The 27,402-nt window shown below is 51.3% G+C and overlaps 1 protein-coding gene across 3 annotated transcripts in view; it reads right to left on the reverse strand.

The window, feature by feature from the left end:
- nebl (nebulette) overlaps positions 1-27,402 on the reverse strand; it is a 62,980-nt gene that overhangs the window by 35,175 nt on the left and 403 nt on the right. For 2 of the 3 annotated variants that reach the window (XM_028803339.2, XM_051929239.1), the window contains exons 2-4: positions 26,949-27,043; positions 5,653-5,737; positions 564-671 (exon numbers count right to left, since the gene is read on the reverse strand). In XM_028803339.2, coding sequence (XP_028659172.1) covers positions 564-671; positions 5,653-5,737; positions 26,949-27,043 — 288 coding nt within the window. Of the gene's footprint in view, positions 1-563; positions 672-5,652; positions 5,738-26,948; positions 27,044-27,222; positions 27,241-27,402 lie in introns of those variants that run through there. The other variant, XM_051929240.1, reaches the window with a different exon arrangement.

Consider the following 27,402-nt stretch of genomic DNA (forward strand, 5'->3'; position numbering starts at 1 on the left):
TAGATAGATAGATAGATAGATAGATAGATAGATGAAAGGCACTATATGATAGATACATAGATAGATAGATAGATAGATAGATAGATAGATAGATAGATAGATAGATAGATAGATAGATAGATAGATAGGCTCTATATAAGGCACATGGACATTCTCCTTCCAGGCAGGCCATTGATGCACACTCAGTGTGGCAGTGCCCGATGTGCCACCCTCCTCACCTTGCTCAATGATCTTCTTCACACAGCCGTGGTCCCCACAGAGGCATTTTACTGAGTCATGGGGGGTGTTTTGAAGGTGGCACACAGGGCTGTACTGGGAGGTGGGCACAGTCAGTTTGCAAGGGAATTACACATGGGCACCAGTGTCCTGACATCTGGATGAGCACAGCAGGAGACGCTCCTTACCCCGACCACTGACACACACACACACACACACACACACACACACATACACTTGCTCGCCTCAGGTTTCATCACAAGCACCACTTTTGCTGTCCGTGGTGTGTCATTTCACACGCCTGGCACACAGCACAGGTGGCAGACGGCGATGGGTGGGCTTCATACATTACTGATCTGCTCCTGGGTCCTCCTCAGTCTCTGCAGCTCTGGTGTGTCTGTCACGATGCTGAAGCCTCGTCCTTTGCTCTCCTCAAAGTCTTTTTTATATTTCACCTAAAATGGGAAGAAGCCATCAATTACCTTTGGCAGTGCCCACCATACCCATGGTAGTGCCACTTGATGCAGGCCCCCTTTGAGTTCAGCAGACTCATCTCCCTCTATGTTTGTACCCACTTTCTCCAGTCTGGGTTCTGCCAGGCTGGAGACCATCTTTAAGATTGCAAGGAGCAGACATGAACCCACAAGGAGAACGTCCAGCCCCATTCTGGTGGGCATTGGCACACATGCTATTTGTCTGTGCTTCATAATAAAAACTGAGGCAGAGGCTAACCATATAAACCCCAAGTACAAGGCGCTATATAGAGTGGCCCAGTAAAGCCAAAGCCTTCTGGCAGCATTGAGGCGTTTCAGGCTTCTGACATCCTGTGAGGCAAAGTGGGCATGGGTGATGACCCAGGGAGGGTCAGGGATTTGAATGTAATGGCAGAGTGGAGAATGGGGGCAGCAGTACAAAGTCATGCCAAGTGCCATTCTGCTTGGGGTCTATTCATTTTTTTTAATGTAAAGTGCCATTAACATTGGTTTACCACTTGGCTGCTACTGATCTGCCTGCCATCTCAAACCTGGCATAATGCCATCTCAGTTCCTGTTATGTATAGCACCTTTCATAAGGTGATACAAAGTAAACAAGGCAACACAGTTTGACCTGGAATGAGCATGTGAGCAACACCTGGCATTCTCACTTGTATTTATGCTGCCAGGAGAGGCGCCAGTTTCACCAAATCATGAGATACACACACACCAGAGCTGAGAGAACAATCCAGTCCTTCATTGTTTATAGTGCCATTTATAGTGGGCACTTGATGGGTCACCACGAAAGGTCTTGGCATGTGACCTGAGGATTCCACATTCATCATGCTATCCTGGGGGTGCCACATCCTACCAGGCAGAAAATGGTGCCACATTAGAATTATAGTAAGGTGGCACAGCCTGCTCACTCTCCTGTTGGCATAGTTGCTCCTTCCACCTCCCAAAGACCCACATGCCACTTATCAGTTCTGCCCAAGTGACTGCGGATGTGTAAACAGGTGTGCCCTGTCACTACCTGGCATCCAGTCCTTTTGGAATTGGCACCTGCTCTTATGACCATAAACTCATTTCAGTGGACTCACTTATGGGTAGGTGGGTGGTCCATGAATCATAAAAGCTGCATCTGAGTGATAACAGTACACTAGCTGTGGGCACCTGAGGGGCAGGCTGAGGCACAGGCACAACTTAGCACGTGGGCACACGTTGTCACTAATGACCTCTTCCTTAATTCTTCTCTCAGGATGATTCACTTCTGGGCCACTGCGGCACTGCAGAAGTCACTCAGATGCGATAGTACCAATCCCCCAGTGCCCCCACAATGCCACGGTACCCGCTGAGCCAGTTGGATTCAAATCAGTGAGCGGATCATTGTTACTAAGAGAGATGAGGGGCCCCCATATCTGCCCAGCGTTCTCCTGCAGTTCTTCCTTCTAAGCTGTTGGCACTCAGCTGATCTGTGTGACAGAGTGGCACTGCCAGTCAATGTTGTTCCAACTAATGGCAGGATGACAGCAACAGCGAAAGAACCCAGCCAGCCGAGCAAAATGTGTGAAGGAAAATATTTTGCAGTTGGTTGTGCCGTGCTGTGCCCAGCCACCCACGCAGACTCGTTGAGCAGACTGCCACCGCAGAAGGGGCCACTGGCGCGCGCGCGTGTGTGTGTGTGAGGAGCAGACGCCCACTTAGAGAATATGAGCTCAGCCAAGCGGGAGCCTCCAAGAAGAGGTCAAGAGTGGGCATTTGTGGCCAGTGCAGCCGGGGCACCATCCCTGGACCCCCTGTCCAGATGCTGAAATGACCCTGGTTTGGGTACCAACAGTCCAGTCCAGAGGGGTCTTACTGGAACTCAGAGTCCTCTATCCTGGTTCTGAAGTGGGTCCAGAGTGGGGCCCCAGCAGATCAGACCAGTGGGGTCCTAACCATGAAACCCTCTGCTCAAAACACCCTAAAGGGACTTTTACTGAAACTCAGTCCTCTGTCCAGATGTTGAAGAGGGTTCAGTGAGGACCCCCGATGAGACACAATCAGACCGGTCCACTGTGGACCCCCAAATTCTCTGTTCGAATGCTGAAATGAACCCAGGAGCCCAGTGGTGTCCGGCATGACACCCAGAATGGCCTGTCCAAAGTCTCGGGCCACCAGCAGAAAGAACTGTCACTTGTCACTTTGCTGGCCTTCAGTTGGTACGTCCTGGGGACAATGACACTGTGAAAGGTGCCATAGCAGTGGACATGTGACGTCGACTGTTTCTCCAGGCTTGACTTCTTCTTCAGCTTGATGTGTCATCCTCACTCAAAATCTATCAGCCTTGAGAGACATATATAGCGCCTTCACAGTGACACCAAGTGCATCCCTCCATACAGACATTATATGAACCAGCTTTTAGCCAGGACAGTGCCGACAGGTGCCATGAAACATCACTGATGAGATGCCAGCACAGGGCAATCATTTGTAATCTGGAGATTCCTTATTGGCACAATCTGTGGGCACACAGAAGCAGGGACAAACCCAAATGTCCACACTGCTCCAAGTTTGTGAAGTGATCGCCCTCCCCTCTGCATGGTCAGCGGATATTTTATATAGTGCCATCCCCCAAACCTTACTAATGAGGTACCTGGGCAGCTGGCACTGACAGGTCACTTGTCTTTGGGTTCACTACTGGGAGTCAGTGAGGCCTGCTGGTGACCCTCATGCCCACACACACATAACTCACTCCAGCTGGACTAACCTGGCAGCCCCTGGGCACAAGGTGGGAGTCAATCAGTGCCAGTCCATTGTAATGCCCACCTCGTACACACAGGACCAATAAAGCATTTGGCAGATGGTTTTGGAGAACAGAGAGTGACTGGGCAGGGGTCTCAGACCACACTAACTGCTGCACCACCATGCCATAGGCTGCCTTGTCAAAACCCCATGCAGAAATGGCTGGCACAACATCCTCCGAAACGTCCCTCTAGTTTGGTCAAGGTGCCATGTGAGGGCCACCTCGACTCTCATCACAGACAAACGAGATCAAGGGGACTGGCCAGGAGTGACCCGAGTGACTAGAGCTGTGTGGTTTGTCATATGGCATATCTGCATGTGTGGCCAGCAGAGCCTTGTTCATTCTGCTGACCCCTGCTGGCCAGCAGAGTGGGCATTGAGAGAAGATGCCTGGCGCCACCTAAGTGAAGCCCATGACAGCCCTTTGTGTCCAGCCATTGGCAGACACGTCTTGTCACCTTCACAAGCAAAAGGACTCTGACTTGATTGGTTTGACAGAATGTACCACAAAACACGTGGCACCAAGTGTGTCACCAGGTCGATGATGACAAATGGATGGCAGGGTGGCAAAGTGAAGAAGCCCTGTGAAATGTACAATCCAGCAGGGCCCATTACAGAAGATTATTGGCAAAGGTGCTATATAAAGCAGAGGTGCCTACTGTAACTGGGTAACCTCTCAGTCCAACAAAAACATTCTGGAAGGCCCACCAAGGCCGTGCTTCACCGAGTCCCAAGATGGTGTCACACACACCTGATTTGGGGACACCTTCAAGGGTCCTGCAAGGTAAGCAAGTTCCATCCCAGGGTGAAAGGGGGCACTACTGCTGCTAACTGCCACCTCTTTTCAATCACAGCTCAGAGGGGCAAGCAGCCTCTTCTGGGACAGGAAATATATGGACAGGTGACTGGCAGGACGTGGCACCTCATTCTGATGCCAATGAGCTAAACTGACAGAGTGCACCTGTCACAGCGCAAGATGGCAGTGCCATTCACTTGTGCCCCCAACGACTTTCTTTGTTTTCAGAATTTGAAAGTTTACCTGGAGGCGCACACAGCTTTGAACCCACATCTGAGTAGATATTCACAATTGGCATATAGTGCCCTTGAGCCAGGGGAAGGGGGCAGAGACAAGTGCCAATTCAGTGCTCTGCTCTGATGCTGGACTAAACACAAATCTCTTCTTGGGCAGTGACCACCATGAGCAGATGGTGACTTTCATGTATGACTGCACTGGCATGAGTGCAGATTGGATGGGCACAGCAGCCCGCTCACTGGTCACAGTTCCAATACAAGGACACTGGCTCTGCGGCCAACACATTGACCACGAGACATGTGATAGCTCAGCCCACTGGACTGTCCCGGGTTCAACATGCCCTCAACTATGCCTTCTGCCAGTGTGGAGAGCACCTTGGGGTCACCACCTGTTTCAAATTGTCAGTCTGTGCTTCCTTGGTATCACCAGAAGTGAAAGGCACTATATCGGAGCCAGTCCTGTGCTGGCAGTGGCCTAGTGGTTAAGGCGTTGGGTTCTCAGCTCAATCTGGACATCTGAACGCGTCACTTAACCACCAGGACTAGTGTTCTGCTCCTGTAAAGCGCCCTGAGATGAGAGGCGCTATATAAGGGCAAGGCTCTGAAATGGATTCTGGGAAATGCTTTATAACCCCTAAGAACGAAACACGAAATCACCGTCTGTGCCAATTAATCCTGCAGGCACGGGTTCAGATACCCAGCAGGGGGAGCCTCGATGGCTGTGCCATCATCTCACTTCTGTGTTGCCCTCCATGCCCATAGGCCAGGCATTAAAACAACATCAGGAAGAATAGGCAATAATGTGCCACCGGCCGAGAGGAAGTCCATTTGAGGCCCTCATCTGCAGATGGCCGTCTCCGACTGTGACACTCAGCTGTGACGATAATGACAGAGCGGCGCTCCTGATGGCAAGTGACTTGGAAGCAGCGCAGTGACAAGTTAATTGGACCTTACTGAGGGACGAGGCACGACTCTCCCAAGAGTGCCACTTGTCTTCACACAGTGGTGGCTCAGCCTTTATATAGCGCCTTTACTGACCTGCGCTCCTACAACGGCAGCACACCACCCGGTGGCTTTTCATGTGTCGCGACAATCAGGTGCCACCTTTACCAGCCCCAGCAGTGCCCACACCTGCCCACGTCTGCCTCACCTGGCTTTGTAATTCGCTCTGCTGCTTGAGTCGCAGATTCTCCGGAGTGTCAGCCACCGTGGTGAAGGACTGCTTTGGGTAGTGTCTGAGGAAAAAGAAAAGACAAAGGGGTCAGGCTGCAGTCCATAGAGCGCCTTTCACATGCCCACACCCACAAACGCCTGAAATGAAGGCCCTCGAGTCCCAGACACGGAGGGCTGAGGGACACTGGTGGCCATCTGGAGCGCTTTCAGCACTTGGGTTGGCAGATGACAAGCGGCCAGCTTGGCTCCGTCCCTTGGCTCATCCACCTGGAAGAAGTGAATGTGCAGATGGACCTGCTGGGACGGAGAGGAACTCAGGAACGCGTAGAGCTTAGGATTATAAGAAGTCACGGCAAAACACGAGGACAGGCCACCGAAAGTGACCGCAGCTTGACATCTGCAGGGCCCTAAAGTCCTGCTGTCCACCACACTACGTGCTCACCAGTTCTACGTGTCTGTGATGCTTCAGATGTCCGTCTCTGTCTACACGTTCTTGAAGAAGAAATCATTTGAAAGTGACGGCCAGGATCCACTGTCCCCTCAAAGTTGTGAACACTTCAATCGTGTCCCCTCTGAATGTCCGACCCCCTTCAGTGTCCCCTTCCAGCTCAGGCCATTCAGCCCTGAAGTCATCCTGGACCTCCTCTGGTGCTGCCATGTCCTTTGTATGGCCTGGGGACCAAAACGTCACCCAGCACTCCAGACGAGGCCTCGTCACACATCAGGGCGCTATATAGCCTAACATCCAATCAGCTCTCTCGATCACCGCTGTCCAGCAGACATAGTGACTGGTCCACTATGACTGTTTATGTCAAACAGAGCCCTGACCCCTACTGGACACCACTCTTAACATCACCATCTGCTTTGTGTGCCAATTCTGTGCCCATCTACGTGCCACTTCTTTTAGTTTGATGCCACACCCCTCATATGGCACCTTCTCAAATGCTCCTCTGAAAGTCCACATCAATAGCATCATCTGCTCCACTCTCCTCATACTCTTTTGTTCTTCCTCACAGAATTCCAGCCTGTCAGTTAAACACGACCTCCCTCTGTTGACCCATGCCAACTGTTCAGTCAAACTTCCATACCCGCCATGTGACCAGCCATTTTAATCCCCACAGCTCTTCTCTCTCCACACTTTCTAAATCGCTTGGTTCCTCCTTAGTAGTCCCTGTTACTGCTGGGAGGACCCCCATATATGAGCGTCCAGCGGGTGCATTTGTCGTGTCTTCACTATCCGTCTCATCCTTTTTCATTTCTTATTGACCCCCCCCCCCAATCGTCTTCCATTTTTGTTGTAAATCGGCCCACTTTTGTAGCTTTCGTTCTCCTCCACACGTACGGTGGCTTTGTCACATCTCCATGACATGGTCCTCACTAAACTCAGAGTGAACTCCTTTAGTTTTTCAGACCTGCACTTGCTCCATCAGCCATTGTGATACCCCTGTGTGCAGACCCCAATGGTGGCCCCCCCACAATGCTCGCCTCATTATCGCTGGCCTCCCCTCTCGCTGATTTCATCTTCATATCCTGTCCTTGTGCTCTGCTCTTTGTCAGGTAATGTTTGGGTAATTCAGGACCCCCAAGACTAGAATATCCCCCTCTAAGTGTCCCCTTTTAAAACTAACAATGCTGTCCTTCACCGGTCCATCATGGGGCCGTCACGCTCCACGGGCCTAATCAAAGCAGCTAATTGACCCCAATGACTTGATGACATGGGCACCTTGGCAAGGTACACCTGAGGAGGGCAGCACTGCGGGTAAGGCAGGCATCAAAGGCCCAAAACACTCACACCCGTAAGAACACAAGAAGCTTCACAAGCGAGAAGGTCCACTCAGTCCGCCACGTTTGGGTGTTTACCTCCTCCAGATGCCTCTCAAAGGCTTCACCTCTAGGACTTGGCAGTTTGCCTTGGCAGAGTACCACAACTCTCCATGGCATCAGTCTTAAATGCACTTCCTCTTAGCCGCCACCAGGGGTCCTCAGCTATGTGATTCACCCTTAAGTGCAAAGAGCTGCGCTGAGTGACTTCATGAAGTCCCCCTCTGCATGACACTAAACAGGCCTGTCACAGTAGGACATGTCCTCAAGTCCCATGATGCACTTGGTGTCTCTCCTCTGCACAGCTTCAGGTGCTGTTGCGTCCTTCTTGTGCTGTGGTGACCAGGGGCCTCAAATATGAAAGTGACGGACGCACAAAATCTGCCAATGGAACTTCTCAGGCAAACATCTGGATTTCTAAATGAAAACTCGACGGGAGATCTAGCAGCGACGGAGACCCCTCTGCACCCAGCATGTTGGAGGAACTGGGAGCCGATGACACCCACAGTCAGGTAGGGCACAGCTAAATGACGACTCCCGTATGTAAATAATTTATGTCACCGCGCCGTTAGTAGAATGTGACTAACATGTGACACCTCAAAAGTGATGAAGGTGACGCTCAGACTCCATTTTCGTTCTGACGCTGCACCTTTGCACTGAGGAGCTTTGTCACATCTCGTCAGTTTTTATCGACTACTTGATGTCACTTCTCAGTGAACTGGCCAACAGGACGTTAATATCTCGGCCAAGCTTCACTCTGCCATGCCCGCTGTGCTGTCCGCTTCTCCTAATGTAATTGTGTCACTTGACAGCACTCATATTGCAATAAGAAGTGACGCGGCTTCTTGTTACCTGTAAGCGGTGACATTCCATTAACACACAAGTTACCTGTGATGCCAACAACAGACTGGCAAACATTGTAGTTCGGTGCCCTGGGTCACCCGGTGATTCATTTACTTCAACGACATGCTGAGGGTGCTGTAGGTGACAGCTGGCTGATTGGTGACTCTGTCATTTGGCCTGTGCTCGTCATTGTAACAACAGTCACGTCATTACATGTGCCAGGTGACAGCAGCTACCCACTCAGACACTGGCACCTGACACCTTTAAAACCCCCAGAGCTCAGAGGAGTGGTGCTTCAATGCTGTACTGGGCACACCATTGGACCCCTGAAATGCAGTCGGTGGGCTCTGGAGGTGTCAGGTGGGGCAGCTCTACCCGCCCATGTAGGTCTGCAGCGCCCTGATTGAATATGCATGAAGGTTCATTAGCATAGCCCATATACGGCTGTTTCCAGGTGTCAAGTGGGCACAGTAGCGTATGCACCTTCACAGGTTGATTGTTGATTTATGGGCAGACACACGCGGGCACCAGGTGGTATACATCACATTTTTTGTTTCTTGGTCTGCACACGTTGTGCTTAAATCCACGCAAAGTGGACCCCAAAACTGCACACAATGCTCCAGGTGGGCTCTTGCTACAGTCTGAGCAGGACACCCCTCAGTTTCCATTTTAAAGTTTTTTATTTGACTTTTTCGTTGCTCCCGCACATCGCCAACATGACACTTCGATGCACATTTGGACCGTCACGATGCCATCATTATTCTTATTGAATATTTCGATGACTGACCACACCTGAGATACAATCGGTGGCATTTCTTTTGTGTTTTTCCAGGTGGGGCACAGACAGGTGAAGTGACCTGCTCAGGGTCACACAGTGGTGTCAGCATTGGAATTTGAACCCACAGCCTTAAGCACTGTGCCACACTCCCGGGTGTGAGAGGAAAAGTGTGTGCTGTGTGGAGAAAAATGGAGAGAAGGAGCAAACTGGCTGTGCCTGCAAAGCTTGTGCCACTACAGTGCCCTGTCTGCCAACATACAAAAAGAGAAAAGTGAGCCAGTGAAGGGCGCTATATACCAATACACTGAGTGTAAACGGACTTCTGTCTCATTCTGCCTGGTGCCCTCTGCCGCGGCTTACGTGGGCACGAGGAGAATTCTCCAGACACGTGCGAGCCGAGTCGGTGCCGCCGGCGGAAGGGGAGTGGCGGCTTCATTGTGTCCCCGCGCGCTCACCCGTCACATCACACAAAGCCCTGAACCCAAATGAGCGGTTACTAAACTGAGCGCCCCCGGGGGTCTATTCTCTGGGAGACAATGGCCTTCCGGGCGGGATCTGCAGAGTCGGCGTCAAGGTTCAAGGCCGCTTCATACCTGACGTCACATTTGGAGACAGTAGAAACCCCCCCACCCCCCACCCAAGCATTCCCACCAAACGACCTGCGCTCGGAATTTTTGTGACTTGGCGACCCCGCGTATCCTAAACGGTGGATTTCGAGAAGTTGGGGGCCCGAATGGCGAACAAAGGGCGCAGCGGGTCATTAAAGCGCAAGAGGGACACGCAAGAATATCTGAAGTGCCATCTGCTCGTCACACAGGACAACTAGTTTGGACACCTCAGCTTCTTCTTTTCTTCACAAGCGCAACTCCTCTTCAATCAGCAGAGTCTCCCCTCCTCAGCCTTAGCATTGTTATGTATGCGACAGTGACCAAAAACTGTCACCTACTGACAAGGAATATCAACGCACTCATCGAAAGGACCGCAACAGGTCCGCACATGCGTTTTGGCCGCCTTGGGTTACACACACGCCGTGAACTCCTCGGGGCTCCTCTGCGACAACTGCTGGAGGGCAAAGGCGCTGAAGGCGAGTTCTGAAAGGCGCTACATCGACTACAGGCGAAGAACGAGCTGTTCCAGCGCAGCGGACTCGCCATCTACAGGGGGTGCGCGACAACTCCACGAACGGCCCGACTTCAAACTGCGTGTGCGCGCGCAGCTCCGCAGGGTATGCGCGTGTATGCGCGCGCCTGTGTTTACCCTCATTGGCAGAATTCCCGGAGGGCTTTGTCAGCGCGTTCACGTGCCAATCAAGCCGACGAAGGAGAAAATGAACACGAAAGCAAGTGGCGGCCCGCATGGATCTGCGACACTCTCCCTCTGTCGCCTTCTGTCAACACTCGACGACTTTCTGCACACCGCCACCTTTCCTCGAATTAAAAACAGAGAAAAAGGCGCTTTGGGGAAATTCACTATAAAGTAATCCGTCACATTTCTTTTACAGGGGCACTTCTCTTTACCGTAACCCAATGTGCTCGAGCCCACCTGAAAAGAATGAGCCAAGGGTGGCAGTTTCGTTTGTAAGGTGGGGGGAGCCCTGGACAGGGCGACAGTCCCACACGGGCCAACCGAAGGGACAAGACGACGAAGGAAACCGGAGCACCCGGAGACAACGCCATTAACATTCAGAAAAAGAGGGACAGCAGCGAGATGACGACAAACAGGTCCTCATACACGACACTTTCTGCGCTCCACTGAGCCATTTGGGTCTTGCAGATGATGAGACCTCCGTTATGGCCACCACAGAAACGTCACCTGCGTACTACCGGGATGAACTGAACATTTAATCCAACAGGGGGGCGCTGTACGCTCTCAGCTGTGGGATTTATAAATGTGGCCTCTTTAATGTGGACTTCTCTATTTATTATATAGTGCCTTTCACTTCTATCTATCTATCTATCTATCTATCTATCTATCTATCTATCTATCTATCTATCTATCTATTATATAGTGCCTTGCACTTCTATCTATCTATCTATCTATCTATCTATCTATCTATCTATCTATCTATCTATCTATCTATCTATCTATTATATAGTGCCTTGCACTTCTATCTATCTATCTATCTATCTATCTATCTATCTATCTATCTATCTATCTATCTATCCTATCTATTATATAGTGCCTTGCACTTCTATCTATCTATCTATCTATCTATCTATCTATCTATCTATCTATCTATCTATCTATCAGTACCTTTCTTATCTATCTGTCTCTATCTATCTATCTAATGCCGTTAAAGACGGTACCAACAGAGATCACAAAGTCGCTGCTTCTTTTACTTAGTTTTTTATTTTATATAGCGCCTTGCCCAGGCTGTACTTCCAAGTCGTAATTCATCTCTATGCGTGTTTCACGCTTGTTAGCTTCACACTTAGATTTATCCCGAGTGTGTGTGTGTCTCCCCCCGGGCACACTTGCCAGTAATTACTGCTACAGAAGTAACAGAACCCCTGCAGTGCCAGCTGGGACTGAGTGTCTGCAGCAATCTACGGAGTGAAAATGAAGCGGTGAACAGCAGCGCCCCCTAGAGACAGGGTTCACTTAGACGGCGCTTCCCCGCTGCTAGCGGCCAGTTCCGTGACGATCGTTTCCTCCAACTCCAAAGCCGCCGTTTGTCCCGCGCTGCCCACCGTTCCTGAGTTCTCTGCTGCCCAGTCCGCAGTGATGGAAGTGGCTGAAGGACCCTGAAGATGCTGGCCACACAATCACAGTGGGTTTAATCTAGGACCCCGCTCGTGTGTGCCACCTGGCAGTGTGCGGAAGCTTCTTACGCGCCAAGCACCAGCAGATGTCATTTGTCCGTTCCTGGACTCTTTCTCTCTCATCCCCTTTGTTCGACAGGCATGACCCCCCCCCCCCTCCTCGTTGACCCTATTTTGCCATTTAGCTGCCCTTCCTGTATACCCAGTTGGCGGCCACAGGATGACATTCTGGTGCCAGTGGTGCCACTGACCTGTCTGCGTCTTCTCCCGCTCGCACCCTCATTTTTCAGTCTCGACACTCCTCTGGCCATTTTCTTAGCTCCTTGTGACGGGGGGGCTCTGTGAGGGGCGCTATATAAAAATGACAGATTGGTTCCCCATCAGGATTCTGTCTCTCTGTTTGAAACATAAAGTGGGAAACAAAGCAAAGCGGAAGAAGACAACTGAGCTCGATGGGCTGGAAGATGCCCGCCTGCATGTCTGTATATAGCGCCTTTCTTTATAAGCCAAACCAGAATTACAAGAAGAAACTCAAATCGCCATTGCATTGTACAGGATAAGAGAATAAAACAACTACTAGCAGCCGACTGACGGTGTGGGTGACTTCAGTCACCGGTACCATCTGCGTGCCCATGGACCCCCACACTGCCCATGACATGTGGGGTTTAACACACTGGCGATATGAATGGCAGTGGCAGAGAATCAGGAGAAGATGCATCCTGTCAGCCATAAGGACTGGCATGGCTTGGAGAAATACAACTAAGGCTGGCTGACTGGTACAGTGGGCACTGGTGTGCCAGCAAGGCATTAGAAAAAGCCAAAGGTTCACCTAGCAGAGTAGCAGCAGAAGAGGAGTCGCTGCTTGACATGGCATTCCAACTTGTCATCTGTGTGTCATGTTGTGCCTTAGCTATCTACTGATCTCCATTATGTAGCGCCTATCACAGCTGTTGTCCTGCATTGACTTGTCATCCCTAAGTGGCCCGTTTCTGTTTTATATCCACATCTGTCTGTGATACGACACCTTTTATGTTATATAGTGCCTTGCATCACTGCTGACATTGGCTGGGTGGTCTCATTCAATTGCAGGCTGGCCCTTCTCCACCTGTGGGTGACTTGCCCGTTGGTTTGCATCTCTTCCTGTCCCTAGTAGTTCTTCTTCGATGCCCATCTACGGGGTCTAGACTTGATCCTTTGGTGAGCGGGCATGTGGCACTGACCCTTCCATCATGGAGACTGCACTGTGGGTGATGCCCTCCATGCAGTTTTTCCATTTTTTTAGATTTATGTGAGCTGCAGGGTAATTCTCCCCTTTTGCCCACTTGCTGCTGTGTGGGGGTCCCTGGTAGACGGAGGCTTTGAAGTTTCCCTTCACTCCTGTTGTTCCTTCTCTTTGCTGATGGTGGTGGCAGTGCCACCTTCTTTGACCAGTAGCATTCCCATTGTTGTCTTCCCACACTTGGCATGGCAAAAACTGAAATGAAGTGACAGGTATGTAATTTATTCTAAAATTGTGACAGGTGACAGGGTGGGGGCCCAAGGGGACTTCACTGACAAACTGGAAGGTTAGGAGTTTGGAATGGGACCATTACCATGGCAATAAACCAGTTTTTAGTCCACTGCTTGATTCAATCAAAGCTGCCAAGTGGAAATGGCATATGACTCCCAAACACCTGTCATGTAGGGGGCACCATCCAGTTGCAGGCCACCTTGGAGTGGCGAGTGCTGAAGAGGCCAGTCATTCAGATTAATGCAGAATTCCCAGGAATACAAACACGATGTACCCAGGATCAAAACAATGAAAAGTGCCAACATGGCCCACCGTGCCACCCATACAAGCTTTCACCTTAAAGGGCGACCGTCGAGGGTGGTGTTGGTAGTGTGTGGCAGGCCAATGGCTTTGTGCCCAGTAGGTGTGACTTTGATGCCAGTGTTTCACCAGCGGTCACACTGCTGCAGTCAGTCGAGGAGTCTTTGTGTGCCAGTCCTAAAGGCGCTATATGGCTAACAAATGCCAGGTTTTCTTCTGCTCATTTTCCATTTCCACATCAGCTACAGTCCGCTCAGCCCCACGAGACCCCTTAATCAAAGCGCTGCCACCATGTGGTTATTGGTGAAGTGGGCATCTCCTCAATGCTGGATGTGTTGGCTTTCATCATCAGCAGCTGACTGCCTCCACCCCTCTGACAAATGACTGTCCTTGTAAAATGCTTGTTGTGAGAGGCGCTATATAAGACAGGCCCTGACTGACGGATCCTTCAAGGCCTCCTTACAGGGCATGGCAGCCACCTGCCCTTCGGGACTGCACCAGAGGGAGGCGCTGTATCATTTTGTGCCTTCTTGTTCCAAGAGGGCAGGGTTTTGATGGCAGCAAAGCAGAGTGGCATGGCTAGCACAGGATGTGCCAGCGGGAAGCCTGAGACAAAGGGGAGTCTCTCGGAAGCACAGGAGCTGCTGCCATCATGCTTCTTCCTCTGATGGAGACGTTAGTGCCAGCCCCAGGGGTGACAAGCAGGAAATTCAGCACTGCCAAGCATGCAAGCAGCCGGTGGGCACAAGTCAGGAGTCGACAAACAGAAACGTGGAGGAGCAGCACAAGAGCCTGGTGGTGCTGTGGACAGAGCGCCCCCTACTGGACTATGTAATGCCATGGGGCAGTGGGGTGAGCTGGTCCACTTCACAGGGCAGGGCACCAATTAAAAAGAGTGGTGGTGCAGGGCAGCCACTCAGTGTTTCCCAGGTGGCACAGAGCACCGTGTCAAAGGCGCTATATCATCTTGGGCAGCGCTCACCATGCACTCGACTCCATTTTTATTTGTGCTTGTGACAAACTCTGCCCCAAATTGCATCTCCCCACCCCACTCACTTGCTCCACCCCTTTACTCACGAGGGTTGGGGCACCTCGACTGGCACTGCTGCCTACAACAATCAGTGGGCAAGTGATGCCATTGGCTGACCAAATGGCCTCATCAGGCATCACTGAGCACAAGGACATGGCAAGAGAGTGTGGCGGCCTGCCCCAGTGGTGTCACATGATGATCTTGTGCCCATCACCTCGCCTCAGTATGCCAGGTGCTCATCCAATGACTCAAACTTTATTTTATATAGCGCCTTTTACCACACATCACAGCAGAAGTTCATGTAGGGCTCCCACCATGGCATGGTGCATTACCTGCACTGAATGAATGAATGAATGGGACAATGCAGGGGTCTGCACTTCCTTCATCTTCAGGGCCACCAGACCACCACAATAATGACTAAGGCTCACTGCCACCAACAAACTGATCCTCCATGGTGTGGTGCCTCCTGGTGGTGGCCAGACATCATTCAGCTGACGGTAGAGGAGCTCCAAGCCTTGCCATCTTTACTATTGTGGCTTTGTCAGAGTGGCACACAAGGTTGCTTTTTCTGCAACTGCATGTGGTCACGGGTTCAAATCCCAGGGTGGCTCTTCTTTCCTGCCATCTCACAAAAACAAAAAGGTTAGGCTAACCAGAGCCCGTCCACCTTGAGTGCCACCTGGTGTGGAGCCACGCAAGGCTTTGCTGCTGCAGCAAATAAATGAAGACTGGCATGAAGAAAAGAAAGCATCAGTGATAAAGTCATCCTCTGTGATGGCTGAGCCCTGGTCACTGTGCCAGCCCTTTACTATTATTACTATGGCATCGACACCATAAGGGGTCTCATACCCCATTCTGTGTGTAAGGTATGACCAGTGCCCCCCAGTGGTCCCTAAAGTCATGGCTGCAGAGAATCTGCAGCTGCTCCTTCCTTCATCCCAATTCCGAATTGATGATCTGTCCCCGTGGCTGGCACCATGCAAGGCACTATATAAGGACATATGTGGTGATGGCTGGCACAGTGTAAGGCACCATATAAGGACATATGTGGTGATGGCTGGCACAGTGTAAGGCACTATATACGGATATATGTGGTGATGGCTGGCACCATATAAGGCACTATACTGTATACAGACATACGTGGTGATGGCTGGCACTATGTAAGGCACTATATAAGGACATATGTGGTAATGATGGCACCAGGTATGGCGCTATATAAGAACATATTAGGTGATGGCTGCCACCATGTAAGGCACTATATACGGATATATGTGGTGATGGCTGGCACCATGTAAGGCACTATATACAGATATATATGGTGATGGCTGGCACCGTGTAAGGCACTATATACAGATATATGTGGTGATGGCTGGCACCATGTAAGGCATTATATACGGATATATGTGTTGAAGGCTGGCACCATGTAAGGCACTATACTGTATACAGACATTCGTGGTGATGGCTGGCACCGTGTAAGGCACTATATAAGGACATATGTGGTAATGATGGCACCAGGTATGGCATTATATACGGATATATGTGGTGAAGGCTGGCACCATATAAGGCACTATATACGGATATATGTGGTGATGGATGGCACCGTGTAAGGCACTATCCACAGACACATGTGTGCCGATCTGCTCGCTCCAGTAAGTCCAGTACGGCGCCAGCACAGCCCTCTTAAGCCGCGCCACACGTCAGGCAGGAAGGACACAGAGCTCGTGTTTCCTGGCAACTTCCTTCAGCGCGCAGCGTGCGGCTCTGGGCGGCTGGTCGATGGCCTGGCCAGCACAGGATGGGCGTCTCTGACAGAACGAGAACAACAAGTGAGAGGAGAGGGTGACCAGAAGGAGGCCATCGCTGGTCGGCTGGCCCAGGACCCCCGCCGTGTCTCACTTCTCTTTGGCCCCAAACTGCCTTCCACGTTTTTGTTTCTTTCATTGTCCCCCACAGGGCCGTTGTTGTTCTCCTGCCGGATGGCCGTGACAGAAATGGCACAAGAGAGAAGCTGTTTGTGACTCGCCAGGCTGATTGAGGGCACAGTGCCAAGTTCTATTCTTCCAAAGCCTCGGTGGCCGCAGTGTGACCACCTCGTTCCTGCTGCACTCTCTGTGAGCTCCACTTGGCAGACTGGCATTGGCTGGACGCGGCCCCCTGTCTCACTGTGGGCTTACCTAACTGGGGACAGGAAGTGGATGACTTGGGTTCATCTGATTTTTCATTCATGAATACCTGGTGACAGTCACAGGCCACCTAATCACTGACCAGCATACGTCGGTCACTTTGGGCTCCTGTGGGTCACACAGAGTCATTGGGAGGGTCATCTCCTGAGCCACTAGAGGGTCACATTGCCTGCTCTGTCACCCACGTGTGACAACTGTGACAGTGAGTGGCCTGTCTGTAACATCTCATGGTGGCCTGGCTACTCAGATTCACTTAAGAAGTCCTTGAGCCCCACACGTCTTACCTCACAATTCAGACTTTATAGCGCCTCGCACATTAAGCCGATGTGCCTTAGAAGACGACGCAGGGACCTAAGATGGCCACATGGTGGTCAGTCAGCTGTTTGAATGGTCAGGTCATCACCTTCCAGGTGACCCCTGATATTGTGAAAGGCGCTATATAAACCTACAGACTGCCAGAGGTAATCAATGAAGGGACGGTTACGTCCGATGAGCCCTGCTGCCCATTTCAATGCCACAGTGTGTGTGTGTGTGTGTGTGTGTGTTTGTGTGTGAGGGACCCTGCCAGGACAAAGCAGCTTCCAATCTAAACACCGAAGCCCCTCATCGCGGCCCCACCACATTAAGGTCTGTTGTTCCCAAGCTCATCGAGATGCGTGGCAGCGGCGCCATTCACTGCAGGATAGGTATCACGCTGGCATCGAGCACAAAGAGCCAATTCACGTCTCTGCCAGCATTGCTCTGAGGCCTTTGTCAGCGGACAAACAGAAGACCAGGAAGTGGCACAGAACCAGATGGGCATCTCATGAAAGCACCTGACACAAACTGTGGGGCACCTTGTGTGGGCACCGAAAGCATAGGAAGGCCTGGGTGACACAAGGTGGGTGGCACCCAAACGTCTCTGGCACACCTCTCGGTGTCGAGAGTCAAGGTGGTCCGCTCCCACCGCAAGCTCCCTCAGTGCTCTCAGCTCTCTCCATGTAAGGCACTATATAAGCTCACGGCCGACTTTGGCTCGTTACTTTAGAGAAGCTGAGTTAGGGTCTCCAAAGAAGAGCCCCCTAAGATCTGTGTGAGTGCAGGGCTAAGGGACGGTGTGCAGCTTGAAAGGCGCTATATAACCTTTCTAGTTCAAGCCCAGTCCACTGATTCCTTTTTTGAAGCTTTGCCCACCTGGGCAGCAGTTGTTGAACCAAGTGTGCTGTACACGTGTGTGACTGGGGTGGGCGCAGAAGGAGAGGACCGCGTAGCGAATCACAGCCCTCAATCAACCAGGTGAAGAGACGCGTTCAGTCCAACGAAAGACTCGGGTTCAAGTCCCAGCGAGGTGACACCAGCGGACCCCTGGGAGGCTCACAGGGCTGGCAGCAGTGAAAACACAGAACTCTTCTGAGTCCCAGTAACTGTACCTGCCTGTTGCTGGGCATCGCCCTGACAATATGCAAATGATGGATTTGCATACAAGCTTTGCATACAACAGTAACAGCTGGTGCTGGCGACATCTGCGTCGTTGTGAGCCCTCAGTCTGTAGGTGGCTCATCTGGGTGCCCATCAGTGCCTCCATGAGGGTAGGCACTGGCTGGTAGACTTTTAGCATTGTGGGGTGTTTACTTGCACACACCGTCCACTAGGGGCACAAATCTCAGAGCAGCATTTTGAGGCGGGCAGGACAGGTTGGCACCCTGTCGACTCAGTGGGCACTGCCAGCCTGTTCACATTAGTCCAATCACAGCACACACTCACACCTCAGAAGGCAGTGGTTCAATCAACTTGATTAGCGCTGTGCCGCTCTATATAGCGCCTTTCATTCGCACTTCAATCACTAAACAAGAACACGAGGGGGATCCGGAGAATGTAATAACAGGAGGGGGGGGCATAAAGATAAAGGAGACCACCCTGCCCGTGAAAATGAAGTGACTGCATGCCAGACCTGTGAGGACTCTGCGCCATACATGGACGAACACGGGTTCAAATGCAGGGCCAGAGGAATGGACACCCTCACGGGGACGGGACAAGGTGACATGTCAAGTGAGAAGGGACAAGATGACATGTCAGGATAGGGCAGAGGACAAAGTGACATAAGTAGAGAAGTGTGAAGCCATTAAGGGGACCACCTGAAATGGACTAGGGGCTGCCCAGACACCCCCCACCCCCGGCCTGTCCCCCGCGGGTTGCGCACTCAAATGCTAGGAGCCCCCCAAAAAAGATCGTCGCGCCCCCACAGGCGCCACAAAGGCGACCCTCCGCTTCAGGGGCCGTTTCAAAAATAGCCGCCTGGCCAGACAAAGCGCCTTGTGTGAGGACGGCGGGCACGCCAGCCCGCAGCAAAAGCCGCCCAGGAAAATGCCAGGTTGTGAGGGGTAATTAGATGGCAAGCAGCCGGCATTTAACATACTTGGCGTGGCTCAGCTGCGAGGAAGAGGCGCTATATAAAGCAAAGGGGTGGGCTTCCGAACCCACAGGTGAAGCGGCGGGTGGGCAGTCGGGGGCGTCGGGAAAGTCACACGAGGTGGGCTGCGGGGGCGCGCGCGCTGTCGGACGGCCATTTGTTTGCATTCATTTTTCCCTCTCAGGCCAAAGCCACCGTGTGAAAGTGCCAGGCTGCCAGCTTCAAAGCGTGGTCACTTCGGGTCAGGAGCTAATTATTAAACGGGGACGGGGGGCTCCGGGAGAGGGAGGCCAAGCAGTGCGGAACTCTGAAAGACCCCCAGGCGCGGCGCTCGGGCGTCCTTGACACAAATGAAGGCGCGTCCACGTTCGCCGGAGAGCAGGGGCACCTCGAAGACCCGCCGGATTAACGCCGCCTGAAGCCCCTCAAATCCCGAGGCGGGAGGCGATGTTCTTAACTGACACATGTCGCGTATTTCTATACAGACACTCAGCGAACGAGGCGGGGGGGGGGGGGGGGGGCAAAGAAAAACGTTTAAAATATGAAACAATAAAAAAGATTCGTCTTAAAAACAACAAAACGCAAAGCAAACGGCAAACACAACTGAAATGTTCACCTGAAACGCAACCCGCCAGCGAAGAGCCGTCCAGCGACTCAGGGGTCACTTAGGGGGCGTCCGCCGTGATGGACACCTCAGCAGGGTCCACAAATGAAGAAAATCCTACAGAATGGCATCGTCGGAGTAAGCGCGGTACGCATGCCGCAGCCCACCTGTCATACGCAGCACGTGGATAAGAATACAAGAAGAAATAAAAGAAGAATGAAAGTACTGATCGTGGAACGGGGGTACGGAACAAAGACATGGCGAGGGTCCAAAGGAAGACCACTGCACAACTGAGAGCTCACCAGGCACCGCTCCAGGCCGACAAGCGTCTCTCAAGTGGGCCTCCGTTTAAAACTGGCGGTACAAGTCCCTGCCCCTGCCGTTCACCGCCAATTCAATGGACTCGGCGACTCCACTCGTCACATGCGCTCCCGCCGCGCTAAAAAGTTCTCGGGCACTAGAAACGCTGACCTCGTGCATCCATTGGATAACAACCGTGCGAAATTTGCAATACATTATCTGGAAGGGAATCATGGGTTAAATGAGAAAGATTATTAATACACGTCGACTTCGTTGAATTCCGATGATATGATGCCAGTCAGTTTAGTTCAAGGACCCAAATGTAATTTATAAGGTTAAACTTAGACGGTGCTGCCAAGTTCAAAATGTATATAAAAATGTATTATGTTTGAAAAAACGGTGTTATGTGTTTCTCTGTCACAATGCATTCGAATCGTTTTACAAAAATGTGAAACACAAAGCTATTCTTCCGACTGTCACCCCTCACATGCGGGACCCTCTGAGAGGCCAAGACGGCCGTGACGATTTCACTGTCATCAACCGGTGGGCCGGCCCACCGTGAACTGGAGCGACCTGCAGACTTGTGAGCTTAAAGAACCTGAAGACGCTCTCCGTGTTGCTAGGCTGCGCCCTCCCTGATGGATTCGATTTGATTTTTAATTTATACATTTAAGTTCCTAAGAGCGCCATTGGCACGGCTTTGAACTGCGCATGCGTGGGATGCTTTGTGGCGCACCGCCATCAAAGTACTAACATCTATCTATCATATAGTGCCTTTCATATCTATCTATCTATCTATCTATCTATCTATCTATCTATCTATCTATCTATCTATCTATTATATAGTGCCTTTCATTTCTATCTATTATATAGTGCCATTCATTTCGATCTATCCATCTATCTATTATATAGTACCTTTCATTTCTATCTATCTATCTATCTATCTATCTATCTATCTATCTATCTATCTATCTATCTATCTATCTATCTATCTATCTATCTATTATATAGTGCCTTTCATTTCTATCTATCTATTATATAGTGCCATTCATTTCTATCTATCCATCTATCTATTATATAGTACCTTTCATTTCTATCTATCTATCTATCTATCTATCTATCTATCTATCTATCTATCTATCTACATAGAATGTAAATAAATATGCCACAGTGTGTGTGTGTGTGTGTGTGTGTGACTCTTGAGGTCCTCGCCAGACTTTTTTCATTTGTTATTTTTGCAGAAATGAAAATGAAATCTGCAGAATGCACAGAATCTGCCTGACTGTTGAGAATCCCCCCTAAAGCCCCTCTACAAACCGTGAAAGGTGGCAGCACTCAAATCCAGAATGGAGTCGGTTGACTTGACCGGCGAGCTTCAAGGCTGAAGTGAATTCACAAAGTGGCGACGGTCAAGTGAGCGACACAATCAGACACATCCTGGACCCCCATGACCGGAGACACCACAAGGTTTGTCCCCGTGATGATGTACCTCAGCCATCCCATAAAAAACAGAGTGATGTGGGACAGCCACAGCCACTAAATAATGACCAAGGCTCTTTATGGACCCCCATGTGACACATCTCTGCCCTGTCCTATCCACCCTTACCTCTGTGTGGTGGGCCTCTCTTTAGTTTCTATCGTGCCATTCACAAAGTAGGCCATTACAGCCAAGGTAGAAGGCAGCCCACCACGTCACAGTGCCCGGCTTACAGCGGGCACCACAGGACAGAGAGGTTAGGGGACAGCAGAAAGGGTTCATTCTTGGCACTGTTGTTGCTACCCCCCCCCCCGACCCTCCCCCTTAATTAAGCATCTTCACCCTCTGAATCCGCAGGTCTTGTCTCGTTGTTTACAGAACTTGGCCTTTTCATTCCCAAAGGTGACCAAATTCTGGAGACCCACCAGTGCCCCAATGCCATTGGTGCCAATCTGTACCCCCTGTCTCCTGCACCCACACACACACGCACTCTGAAAGTGAACATTGCTCCCCCAAGATGCACTATGTCTGCCACTGCCATATCACTTGGCATGTGTGCCCACTGTGGGCTTTCTCTCAAGCCCTCTTCCTGCAAACACAAGTTCATCAAAGACTGAGCCGCTGCTTTCTACAGCAACTTCTACCATGAGCTCCATCAGCAGCAGGCACCATAAACAGGGCACAGAAACCCAACCAAGCCGACCATCCAACCACCACGGGCAGCAGACGATACCAAGCGGTCACGTCCAGAATGTGAGCAAAATTCAAACGGCTTGGGGGCCTCGGGACTCCTCACTCATGCCCGCTGCCACACAACCGAGACAACTTTCAGCTTGTCATCAATCTCCGCATCCAGGGGGCACAACAAGGACCCTTTGGTCTGAGGGCGGCTCGTGACACGAAGAGGAGGAAGCAAAGCATAAAAATAGAAAGCCGAATGCCAAGGGACGGAGTGCAGCAGCTGTGGCCAAACTCCTGGAGACAAGAAGCGTCACTCAGCCCGGCCACTGGCCCTGTGTTACCAACAGGGGGAGACAGGGGAGGGCCCATCATATTATGACTGTAGCACAGCCTGGGTGATCACGCCAGGGCCACAGGGGGCGCTAGAGAGTTGAGGGAGCTCAGAGCGTCAAACGGCAGGGAGACCCCCTTGAGATACTCTGCTGGTGCCTACAGCTGCTGTACTGGTGATCCCCCCTTTATCTGAATGCCAGTTTGCTCAGCAGAGCGCCTGGCAGCGGTGCACCCTGGTAATGGTGACTGACTGTGACCGACGTGTCCCTCAGTCACACAGATGGCTGGCTCCGCCCCCGGGAGCTCATTGGTGTCCTGGAGACGATAAATGGGTGACAGTTTAAAGGAGTGGCCAACGCAGGGATGATCCTCAGCCACTGAGAGGATAACTCCGCCCTGTTTGTCACGTCATATTTGTGTGACAAGTGGCGCCACGTGGCGGCGTCGTGTAAACGTAATGCTAATAAGAATGAGCAAGAACAGAATGACATTCTACACGACAAACAAACGTTAAAGAGCCAATAGAATCCGTGAACAAATAACGACATCGCCAGAAAATAACATTCGACCGCTAACGATTGGCTGTAGATGCCCAGCACCCGTCTCGTGACTGAAGCCCTCCAAGCCGAGCCCCCCGTAAAGACTCAGCTTCTCCCACGACAGCTCCGATCCTGCCGACTACGCCATCTGCCTCGGTGAGGCTGGACTCTGCGTGGCACTCGATGCTGGACTCCATGTGGCGGATGTTCTTCTCCTCCATTTCTGATTTATATTGTTGCAGCACACTTTCATTTATTTCTATTGTTTTTATTTTCTTACACAATGCCATTTCTAGTTATTGTTATCAGTTGTCATGTTGGTTACCATCATGTGATCAAACCCTGCTGACATGGGAGATGTGATCTTAATGTGCCTATCAAAGATGGCGGCGTTTGTGTTCAATCTTTAGATCAAACGACGACAAACAATCGAACTCGAGTTGAGGTGCTCTGTGGTGCCATCTCCCTCCTCTCCCTCCTCTTCCTCCTCCTCTTCCTCCTCCTCGTGCAGTTGTTAAGCGTAAGCCGATTCTCTGCGTGTCTTTTCCTGTGCAGTAATGTTAATGTCGAGGTCCTTTAGATTACGCGTCACCATTTTGAATTTCTATTCCGGGTCACGGGCGGCGCGTCTTCGTCTTCGTCGTTAATTCTGGAATTGTTTAGGAAACAAGAGGAACCTCGAGGGAGCGGAGAGGTGGAGGCCTCAGTCAGGAATACGAGAAGATCTGGAAGGTCGAAAGACCAACTAGAACTCCACGCTAACAATGGCACTCACTCACCCGATTTGATTGTGCTTTTTAATCCCCAAATCGCCACTGCCATCTGAAACACAGCAGCGGTGACGACGTCACACACCAGTGACACAGGAGACAGCTGTTCAAGCCACAATACACAAAGAGAACACAAACATCAAGGGTTGTGACGCCTCTGGGGCATCACCTGAAACTCAAGCTGCAGGCCTGTGTCCTCCACAGACAAACACACAGACAGACAGATGCCAGGGCATGCTTTAGAGTGGCACACGTCACGCCCACACCACTTCAGAACATAAGGAGACGGTTCAGCCTGCCAGGGTCTCGGTCATCACCAGCACACTCGACATATTCTTATATAGCGCCCTGCCCAGAGTGGCATCACACACAGTGCCTGTCTGCATCTGGCGATGAATTCCTCTGAGTGCCACCTCTCAGATGCCTGTCATCGATTAACGATACATGAAGATGACATCTCGACCAACAGCAGCAGGGTGGCCTGGTGGCAGATGAAGCAGACTGCAGGACTGAACTGTGCCCATGGCGCCTGCTCGACAGGCTTATTACGCCATGCCACTTAACACCAATCTGCACCAAGCAGACGGTGTGAATCACACCTCCATCTTGTCAATGTGCTGCACTGACGGCCACAACAAGAATATCGGCCCCCGGGGAGAGCCCATCCATCGCTGACAGCCACGGGATCCTCTGATGAGAAGAGAAAGAAGAAAACAGCCAATGGGGCGCCCAGGAGGGCAGTGGGCACCACATTAATAAGACTGGGGTGCCAGCTGAAAAGCCATGATGGAGTGGGATTGGCTGGAGTTACTGGCCAAAAGTAAAGCAACAGCCAAACTGCTTGTGACAAATTAATACACAAGGGCATCGAGGGGCACCAAATTCAACTTGATGGGTACAGGAGATGACCCGCAGGCCAGCATGCTAAGATGTCCCTTAAAATAGCCATCTTCAATCGTTCTGGGTACTGCTGGCTGTGTATGCATTTAGGATTCACTGGCATGGATGATGCCTGGCAGGGTGGCATTGACACAGTCAGGCCCACCCAATATGAATTCTGAAAAACAAACTTATTTGAATAAACTGAACTGTGCCAGTTCTTATAAACAGCATGGCACTGCAATTTTGGGTGGCAAATATGTACCAGGCCAAATGTGCCTCTCCTGCCCAGTTTGCCAAAACGTATGTAAAGTTGCCCTCTTGCAGTTTCTGGGTTGCTTTTTCTTTTCATGGACGGCTGCAGTGGACAGAAGTGAAGGAGTGTCATGGAGTTGGACAAAAATGGCATTAGGTTCAAGGTCTGTGCCCGCTGATTCTGAAGGACTTGTGGATCGCTACCCTTCAGAAATGGTGGTGCCCATCTGTATGAGTTAAAGTCGATGTGTGGACATCAAACACAGGTCACCAAATCATAGGCAGAAGGTTCTCCCACTAAACCAAGCAGACAGCCATCTGTGACTGAGGGGTAACAAGGAGCCCCTCCCACTAAGTCACCGTCATTTAAAACATTCGAGTGGCAGCACAGGCTCCTCCCCTTCCTACCCCTCTCACTCAATCGCCCTCATTAAGAAAATTCAAATTGCAGCCGAGGCTCCACCCCTCCTCTTCTCTCTCTCTTTCACTCTCTCCCTTTGCTTCTCCCTCCCATATCTCTCCATCTCCCTCTCTTTGCTCTAATTGTCCATCCTGCTGGCCTTCTCTCGTTGTTGGCCTCAGTCTCACTCTGTGCCCGGTGTGGAAGAACAAGATCAGACCAGTCAGTGTGTGTGTGTGTGTGTGTGTGTCACCTGATGGCCTACCATCACGTCCCAGTAGAAGGTTTCTGCCTCAGTGAGGTGTCACGTGGTCACAACATTCCAAAGCTGGAGTTCTGGCTGCAAGTCCCTGTAGGAGAGCAAACCTCCTCCAGGTCTGAGTCAGTAGTCCTCCAGACCTAATGAGCTCATAAGCTCAACGTTTGACCACTAGAGGTCCTCTTATGCCACAAGAACAAAAGAAATTGGACAAAGGAGAGCAGACCATTCAGTCCGTCAGGCTCGTTTGTTTAGCTAATAGCTAAGCTGTCCCCTGCCGTCACCGGTCACTAAAGACTGGCCCCATATTGTCCAGGGGTCCACTCTCCCCCCACTCATCAGGTTTCAAAGGTCTGAATGGCCAGTGGACTCCTTCATCCTAAACGAATCCAAAATTCCTTTGGTGTTTTTAGGCCACCCAAGTTGCTCAGGGTCCCACATGCAGTCAGAACAAACTGTGTTATATAGCGCCTTTCTGTAGTTGAAAATATTCAAAAGTGTCCAGGATGTAACCCTCACTTTAACAGTGGCTATCAGGGTGACAAAAGCAGACGGTAGCGAGGAACTGGCTGGTGTGGCTTCATCTATTTTATAGTGACACCACCTTTTATCTCAGGATTATTAGAACGTGAGAAGTCACTGACTCTGGGGACAATGATGGTCGTGAAACTGACAACCCACCTGATATCATGAGGTGCCATGACGGTGCCATACCTGGCCAGGCCATCACTGGTCGGTCTTTGCTCACACCGAAGTCGCACTCGAGCGTCAGGGCAGGGTCGCGTTCGGCCATCCGCCACGTCGTTCACGCAAACACGACAGCTGTGAAGCGGCACTGACACGCGACACGAAAGTCACTTGAGCGCTTTGCTTTGCGTGACTCCGACACCTGACCCGCACAGTCAAAAAGCGCGACGGCAGCCACCTGCGTCGCCACTCCGCAGGTGTAAAACCTGTCAGGTGTATCATAATGAGGCACAAGGCGCTATACACTGAGAGACTGCGGGCAGAGTTAACCCTTTGTGGCCGTGCTGGTCGCGTTTATTCAAGCGGAAGGGAATTCGTGGAATTTGCTGCCACAGCATCGGCGGCGCTTTGCATAGCACAGTGACATTTGCATGCCAGGTATGGGAGTGCCAGGGCCGGGCGGCGCTACTCACGCATTACAGTAGGGCTTCTTGTCGTAGCCTTTGTAGTTGTTCATGTTGAGCGTCATTTTGCAGACCTCGCAGTGGAAACATCCCTTGTGCCAGTACTGGTAAAGGAAATAAAAAAAGAAAGACCAAGTTAGACCACCGTCCCAGAGACCCCGCACTCCTCTCATGCGCTGGACCCCCTCGCCTCCCACCCTCCTCAGCCCGATCGGCGCCATCAATAATGCATCTTTTCATTATATAAGCCGGCATTGACATCTCCAGCAGCCCCGCGACTCACCGGAGGACTGCGGACGTTTCGGCGCCGGCTCGGCTTTCACGGCCACGGCCCGTTTGACGCCCTCCGGCGTAGCCGAGTACGCACTGCGTCACGGTGCCCACCTTACGGACTAACACCGAGCGCGAAAAGGGGGTGTGTGGTCCTGGGCACTCCGGACTAAATGGGGGGGGGGGGGGTGCA

Source organism: Erpetoichthys calabaricus, chromosome 6 (genome assembly GCF_900747795.2).
Source record: "Erpetoichthys calabaricus chromosome 6, fErpCal1.3, whole genome shotgun sequence".
In the NCBI taxonomy this organism is placed as follows: Eukaryota; Metazoa; Chordata; class Cladistia; order Polypteriformes; family Polypteridae; genus Erpetoichthys; species Erpetoichthys calabaricus.